Source organism: Brassica oleracea, chromosome C7 (assembly GCF_000695525.1).
Source record: "Brassica oleracea var. oleracea cultivar TO1000 chromosome C7, BOL, whole genome shotgun sequence".
NCBI classification, from domain to species: domain Eukaryota; kingdom Viridiplantae; phylum Streptophyta; class Magnoliopsida; order Brassicales; family Brassicaceae; genus Brassica; species Brassica oleracea.
Window position 1 is genome coordinate 11,865,501 of NC_027754.1, and position 8,915 is coordinate 11,874,415.

Consider the following 8,915-nt stretch of genomic DNA (forward strand, 5'->3'; position numbering starts at 1 on the left):
TCCACGAACCCGAACTTCTTTCTGGCCTTAAGCGCCATCCTCAAATTCCCAGCCCACTCATTATAGTTTGGTCCACTGAGCAAAGGCTGTGAAATCACTGAGCCTGGATTGTCACTTGACGAGAGATCATAAGGTGATATCCTTCGTCTATGTGTTTCACCCTTCGATCTCTCACCGGTCTGAGCTTTTGTCGCAGAGCTTAGACCTGATTCTTCATTCTTTCCATCGTTGCTTCCCATCGTGTCGAGCAAGGATGCTGGTCGAGATTGAAAAATAAAAAATGGTATTGATCGTATTACCGCTCAGATACCATGTCAAGAAACCTATTTTGTATGAAGGGTTTTCTTATTTAGTTCTTAGGTCAATGACTTCACATATATACATCGATGTTTTCCTAAACTGAGAATATACTTTTTACATATTTGTCTACAACAGAATATATCCCAAGATATGTATATATCCTCAACAAAGCAATCACGGTTTATAGTCGCTCTGGGTAACGGTTTATGCAATGAGCCTGAAGAGAAGCTCACCTTCTTCTTCTTGTTTGGTGAGTCTTGTTCTTCTTCTTCTTTGGTACCAAACTTGGAGATGGCAATACCAGTGGGACTGAGGTCCATCAGAGAGTCTTTTGCTTCTCTCCATGGCTTTCTCACCGTTGACGTTCATGGTGGCTTGATGGTATGCAACCCTAGCATGGAGCAGGTCATTAAGTTGCACAGTTCCACCAGATTCGTGGGATACGATCCGATTGAAGGTCAACATAAGGCATTGTTTGTTGAATCGAGAGATCATCGTTCTTCTGTTCATCGTCATCTAGACCACAAGGTGTTAACATTGGGAGGAGGATCATGGAGACACATTGAGGGTACCCCTGGACCTTATGAAGCGATATCAGTGGGAGTATGCGTCAATGGTGTCATCTACTATGGTGCTCGTAACTCAGCCGATTTTAGGAATCCAGTTATGGTGTGTTTTGATGTTAGAACTGAGAAACTAAGTTTTATCCAAGCACATGCACCTCTCGTTAAATGGGGTAAGTATTCCATATTTATAGATTACAATGGGAAGCTAGCTTCTATTGTGAGATACCCTTATGATCGTTTCAATAGTTTTGATTTATGGATATTAGAAGACCCCGAGAAACATGAATGGTCAAAGCAACATTGTGTGTTTCCCTCCTCCGTGTGGGATTATGTTTGGGGCTTGGAAATGTCTTTTCCAGGAACCAACAAGGATGGGGAGATCATTATGGCTCCAACCAGCTTGTCACCTGAGATTGGACCCTTTTACATTTTTTACTACAATGTTAAAACACAAAACGTTAGAAGAGTTAGGCTCCTAGGCATTGGAGACAATAAAGAGTTTAGACGCTCTTATGGATTCTTAAAGCAGCGTGATTGTTTTGTCCGTATCGCACCTCAACATGTACACAGTATTGCCTCTCTCTGAGAAAGGATCCAAATAAAAGTTTAAAGGTTTCAACAGGGGATGTATCAATAAAATTCAAGAGAGCATGGCAAGCTATGGTTGTTTTTGTTTTTATTTGCAATTTGCAATTTGTTATCTTATATATACATGACTGCAGATTTTGCGTTTCTGTAGTTGCTTGATCTGCTCGTTGTTTTTGTTCTTGTTGGGATGAGTTCGAATTCATATTTGATTGATTTCCGGTGTTATTACTTTGGAGATATTATTGTTTGTTTGTATAACCTTTTCTCTTTACTATATCATAACCCATAAAATGATTTGTCTTCGAGAAATGATTTATTTATTTGTTTAACACTTTGGAAGACGACCAAAATGAGCTTCCTCTTTTTGTGAGTTCAAGAGTTTGTCGCAAACAAAGTTCCTACAGTGAAACTGAATGGTAAACATGAGAAATTATGATTTTTATCTTCCTACTTTTTTCACGTCGAGTAAAAGAAGACAGACTCTTGTCCATTTCCTTTTTCTTCTGGAACGATTGCTTTCTGGTATTGTCACAAGAGTTAAACTAAACTACTACACTATTGTAAAACTGTTCCTTTTAACAACTTATTCAAATAGAAAAAGGACAAAACAAAACAAAAATGAAAAAAAATATATATGAAACCAAAAGAAAGGATATTAAAACTACACTCAACAACAACCAAGTTAAATTTAGCCAATTTAAAAGCTGTTCGATACAACATGTTGGAAAACGTCGTCCTACCCTTAACATTTAGGTTTAAACTCAAAAAATTGAGACAAGGTGAACTGGGCCAGCCTCAACAACAAGCCCAAACGAATCAAGTGAAGACCCTCTATTGAAAAGAGTTTGTCGTTAGTTTGTTACACACATACAAAAGTAATTGTTCACAAGGTATTCGAGCTAGAGAAGTTCTTCGTGGGATCTAGAGAGAACATATACAACAAGAAAGATTACAAAGGGTTCTAAGAGGAGCTCGAGGATCCATGTTTCTTTCCTCCGCGAAAAGAAAGTTCATCTTCTCTGGTGCTTTATTCCTCGATGTTCGTCTTCTTCTCCAGATCAGTTTGCTTCCAAGACTAGCAAAGACTACAATATTGTGAATTTATTCATTTTAACAACTATTAGGGTTAAACCTGCCTTATGGGTGGGTACACAAATATACAAATAGTTTAAAATATATTTAAAATGCTTAGTTCATTTTTAGCTAAAAATAAATTATCTTTATATTTTTATTTCGTCAAATTTGTTTAGGAAAAATTAGAAAACGAGGCACTTTCAACTTAGGTTTGTCCCAATAAGATTTGTGGAAGATTATTTAGGTAAATAGGATTTATATTTTCTTTAATACCATTATACCCTTCAATTAACCAAATCAATCTTAATATTTCGTAATTGATTTAAGTTTTTATGAAAAAGAAAAAGAAAAAAAAGTAAAAACAGAAAGTAAAAAAAAAATCCACAGAAGAGGTAAAATACCATGTTCGAAACCTTGCCGTCTAGAGCCTGAAACTCGCCTGAAAAATGCTCCACATCCACCAAGTATGGCGATTTGACGTTGTTTGGTGAAATAATAGGTGAAAAAATAAAAAGTTCATCATTTTGTATATTAGAAGCTCAAAATCACATATTTGATTGTAGATCTAATGTATTTCAATCAATACCCGTATGGCAAGGAGAAGAAACGAAGAAATCGTCAAAAATAAATGAAAAATTGTTCTCAGATTTGCAAATCCTCTGTTGAAGACGATGACACTATTGTCATTTTGACTTCATTTAACCAAAAACAGAAGAAAAAATCCCAAAATGGACTCTACTGCCTTTGAACCAGGGACTCATCTAATAAGCACTAGATTATGTATAACCATTGGATACATGATACATATTAATATATAAGCTCTAACGTTACATAAAAATCTTAAAATTACACCCTCGTATAAAGTTATAACTTTTATAAAATATTGTATAAATTATAGATTTTTCTTTCCCACGTTTTTAATTATATAAACATATCAATGTAGATATTTCTTTCACCTTGTGGGAAGAGAAAATCTTGGGAGAGAAAATACTATGAGAGATTTAAGGTAGATGTCGTGTAGATTTAGGAAATATATTAACTGAAATATGGAAATTTTCATATATATATTTGTGTTTTGACTATAAAATGAATTACATGAGAAATGAATTATTGTTTTGTTTAACACTTTGGAAGAAGAGCAACATGAGCTTCCTCTTTCTGTGAGTTCAAGAGTCTTTTTCGCAAACTAAGTTCCCTTTGGAAGCCAATGCCTGTTTTATGGCTATTTTTCTTTGGATAATAATCCTACATTGAAACTGAACGGTAAACATGAGAAATTATGATTTTTATCTTCCTACTTACTTCACGTCGAGTAAAAGAAGACAGACTCTTGACCATTTCCTTTTTTTTTCTTGTACAAAGATTGCTTTTTGGTATTGTCACAAGATTTAAACTAAACTACTACACTATTGTGAAACAATTTCTTTTTAACAACTATTCAAACGAAAAGAAAAACAAAACAGGAAAAAAGTGAAACCAAAAGAAAATATGTTAAAACTAGCTGACTAGACGCTCAACAACAACCAAGTTAAATTTAGCTAATTTAAAAGCAGTTCGATACAAACATATTGGAAAACACCGTGACATCCTTAGCATTTAGGCTTAAACTCAGAAATTCGAGCCAATGTGACATGGGCCAAGCTCAACAGCAAGCCCAAACGAATGAAGTGAAGACCCTCTATTGAAAAGAGTTTGTCTTTCGTTTGTTACACACATAAAAAAGTGGTGTTCGCAAAGTTGAGAGTCAAGGTGTTCGAGCTCGAGGATCCGGGTTTCGTTCCCCCGTGAAAAGAAAGTTTATCTTCTTTGGTGCTTTGTTCCTCGGTGTAACACCCCTGATCCGGAATAAGTAAAAGTTAATTAATTTGACATGCACCAATCAAACAAGAACATGCACGAAGAACTAAAAAACTCTAACCATATCAAAGATGCTACTACCACGTGCCCAAACATTTGACCCGAGGTTCATGGATCAGATCCGAAATCCTAAGATCATAAGTCCAAAAACGGGTTTCGTAATGATTTCAAGTTAACGGTTTCAAACTCGTAAAGCTTTGCAACCCGAGTTTGAAACCGTTAGTTAGTTCGTCCCGGACTAGGACTAGTATCATATGGAATCCAAGCATTTCACAAACCTTGTCTTATTCATATATACTTTAAGTTCAACCACATCAAAACGTTATACATGCTCGGCCGATATTCAAAACCATATCTTACAAATTACAAAAAGTAGATGTTTGCAAAAGGTAGCAAATCTACACCAACAGCTTTGTGCTCCTGATCTGATCCCAAATGGAACCTACTACGGGTTACCTGCAAAACAAAGAGTCTAATGAGCAACTAATTTTCTCAGTGAGTCGGGGTTCCCAGCAATTTTTTGCCCCCCCCCCCCATTATGCATCAAACATCAAACACCAAAGGTCAATTATATCATGAAATTTGCAGTGCAAAAAAAAAGCTATCACGTAAACAAGCATCCACTCTTCACGAGTGGTTAAATCGTATCATTGAGGACTGCCTCTTGCCATTGGTTCCTATATCTCAATACGAAGTCAATAACACATACCTTCTTGCGCCCGTTGGCTCTAAACACAAAGTCTAAAAAGTCGATGGCCCGGATAACACACTTGCCGCATCGTCATGCAACTACGCGGTCGAGGGTAGCTAGCCCTATCACACCTGTCTTTGCGTCTTGCCCGGAACTAATTTTGGTAAGGCCCACGACAAGGCACAGGCCTCGAGTTAACACCAATGACTCTCATGACACTACACCCGAGTGTCGGACCCTCGCGAATCAAGTGCGTGGATTTACGGGTTTCTCCGTTAAGACATGATCAAACATGTTATATTATCTGAGCCGAGGATCAAACAATATAATGCAATGAAACAAGTATATGCAACACAGCATCAATGTATCACAAACATGTTATACCCCTCGAGCCTAGGCCCGGACAATATAACTCAATATCTTTCACAAACATCAATCATTATCATATCATTATATATCTAAATGCGTAACCTAGCAATGCATCAACCAATACTCTTGTTTTGCAGGCGCTAGCCACACACACAACAATCATAACCCATAACCGAGACTCACCTCGACACTTAGATGAAAGTTTCGGACTGCAAACGCTCCTATTTCGCGGACAACTTCACTTTAAATTTTTATCGGGAAAACTCTAGAACTTTAAAAATATACACAGAGGAAGGCTATCTAAGTTCTATTTAAGAAAATAAAGAAAAGAAAGAAAAACAAAAGCTAATTAAAAAGAAAGTTAAAGACAGAAAATTTACCTTAGGATTTTGACTTTTTCGATAGGGTTCTAAGCATTAAAATGACTAAGGGGGTGTCTGATATTTATAGGGGTGGATAATGAGCTCAGGAGAAGGTATATCCTGGCTGCCCCATGCAACCAATTGGAGAGAGATTGGTATGCAACCACAAAACTTTCCAATTAAAACAAGCTTTGTTGCCAGCCAATAATTTAACCAATAGGACATAAAAAAAGAGCTGCTTGGAGGATTTTCCAGTCAAGGAGTGACACATGTCTAGATGCTTAAGGAGGTAGACAAGCAGCTGCATCCTACAGCAGCTTCTGGACATGCTTAACATGTCGTAGATGGGCCCGAATGGGCCGTATGTAAATCCCGAACGTGTTATAAGCTGATCCGGGCTGGCGGGAATGTTTCTCCTTAAAAAAAACCTAGATTACTTAGACCAAAACATTTCTAAAATAATTCTAAGGTCATTCATATCTTAAGGCCCTATAATAAATTTTTGATTAATTTTCTCGTCCGACTAGGACGATCTAAGCCGAACCGCGAGCATTTTCAATCCATTAAAATTTCTGAAGAATTTATTTCTCCAGATGGAAAACTATTATCAGACTTTCTAAATTTTTCTTATGTACGTTGGGATCCACAACCATCAACTGGAAAAGATCAATCCGACTTCCACTTGCTTGAGTAATTTTCTCGGCTGTTACATAACTTTTCTTTGTCTGCATTTTACTCTTTAACGGTGGCTAGGTCAAGACCCCTTCGAGGGTCTTCCTCACCAAGATCCCAGAAAACACATCGAAGAGCTGGAAGATCTCGTGTCAAGGAGTGGGCAGAATGAAGTGTCTGAATACCACATGCTCTGCAAGATCTTCCCTTATTCTATCTCTGGGATGCATTCAGATGGTTCAGTTAACTACAACCAGGATTTCTAACCAGCTGGGATGACATTTAAAGAGCCTTCATTTACAAATTTCTTGATGATGCTGAAGCAACTCGAGAAAAGGAGAAAAATGATAGATGGGACAGGTTCTTGGCATCGTTAGATGATGATTATATGATTCCAGTACAGCTGCTCAACGATTTTATTGCAAAAAAGGATGAACAACATGTGTCTGGAGAGCTGAGCTGAGTAGAGGAAGCTGGTACTGAAGATACGACCTCAAAGTCGATCGACATCACGACCTCAACGTCGATCGACAGTACTACCACAACATCGACCGATGACAAGACCTCAACATCGATCGATGGGTCGCCACAGAAGAGCACTGATATATCAAGTTGTGATCTTGTCCCAGATTTAGACAGAGAGAGAACTATGGAAGATTTCTTGGAGCTAGAGGATGAGGAACAACCTGAGAATCTGGATCACAACTTGGAGAAGAAGCTTGATGACTGTCAGCACACTTCAGAAAAGGATCTGGAAACTTCAAAGGCTAGCATCGATCGATACCAACCTGATGAGATCGATCGACAACCACCCCACATCATCGATCGACACCGCCAACCACTTATCGATCAACACCACCCACCTAATATTGATCGATGTTCATTGCTATACGTTCCGCCAGGTTGCATAATTGAGATGGAACCGATTGAGGAGAGGATGTACATGTCTAAGGCCTCACACCTTGATGTCCCTAAACATCAGGGACCAACTATCTAGACAGAAGAAGCTACTGAGTTCCACAAAAGAGTGAAGAGGATACATGATCCTGTGAAGATTGTGGTTCCATGCATTGTGGTTGAAGTTGAATCTCCTATTCCACCTGATAGAAGTATGCAGCTCAGTCCTTACGTTGGGGTAGTTGATGATCCTCTACATGCAGAAGCTTCTCAGAGAGGGTTGCTGTTTAGAGATGAAGTCGATAAAGGCCCATATGAAGCAGCATCGATCGACACCGACCGGATGCCATCGATCAACACCAACAACCTGGCATCCATCGACACTACCACTTCACCATCGATCGATACTACACCTTCACCATCGATCGACATTGGACGCATATCAGAGCAGAAGGAGTTCGATGTGTGTGGAAATCTTAGGGATGTAGATACCACCACGCGATCAGACAAGTCTGGGGGAAAGAAGAGGAGGAATTGGAAGAAGAGAAAAAGGATCATGGGTAATCCTTAGGTATCATTGACCCCTTTCTTCTCAGATTGTGTCAAGAAATCCAGAGTGCGCAACAGATGCTTCTCACATCCATTTGCAAAGCTTCGTGCAAAGCTTCGAGCACTCCTTCTTGCTGAGATGATAGACAAAGGAGAGAAGTCTATGGAGGAGGCTTTCACACAAGAATGATAAAGCTTCAGAGAGTAGACATTGAGACTTGTTTGGAGCATGTTCTCATTCTCATCCGGACTAAATCAGATCTCCAAAGTCAAGATAAATGACTATAACAAAGCGCTGAGTGGAGGCAACTCACTATTAGGTTTGTTTTAAATTTAGTTTTATTTTCATTTATTATTGATTCTTTGTTTTCTAATGATTTCAGGTGAAAAAAAAAGCTGGATGAACAGTAACGACGGTACCATAGCAACCGCACTGTATCATCGATTGACACTGTAGCAAACAAATCGCTCGACACTGTTGCAGAAAATCGAGAGTTACTGTAGCAGCGTCACTGTTCATCAGAAAAAAAATTGAATTGTTTTTATTAGTTATCTATTACTAACTTGTAGTGTTTTATTTATGTTAGGTAGAAGAAAAATATCCGAGGAAGACGAGTTTGCAAGAGGATCGACGATGGCTGCGCAACATCGATCGACAGAGCATCATTAGCATCGATCGATTGCCACTTAACTGTGTCGATCGACAGAGCTTCAAGGGTATTGATCGCCACTTAATTGTGTTGGTCGACACTAACATCAAAGTCAGGTATACCGTTTTTCCTTGTTACATTTTGTCCTTATGATTTATTTCCCCACCAATCTTAGACTGTATAACACTGGTCATAGTGTTGTTTAAGTCTTGGGGAGGTTCTACTAATATTGTGTTTTAGTTAGCTATTAAAAAAAAACAAACAAATCCGAGTAGACGATTGCTCAGCACATCGACCGATGAGACCAGCTCGATATCGATCGACAGCACTTCAAATCCAT

The 8,915-nt window shown here is 38.4% G+C and overlaps 1 protein-coding gene across 1 annotated transcript; it reads left to right on the top strand.

Annotated features, from left to right (window-relative positions):
* The first annotated feature begins 591 nt into the window (after positions 1-591).
* LOC106302593 (putative F-box protein At1g32660) lies at positions 592-1,452 on the top strand. The gene has a single exon (XM_013739066.1). It carries the CDS (start codon positions 592-594, stop codon positions 1,450-1,452), a length of 861 nt encoding a protein of 286 aa, XP_013594520.1.
* Positions 1,453-8,915: the final 7,463 nt, after the last annotated feature.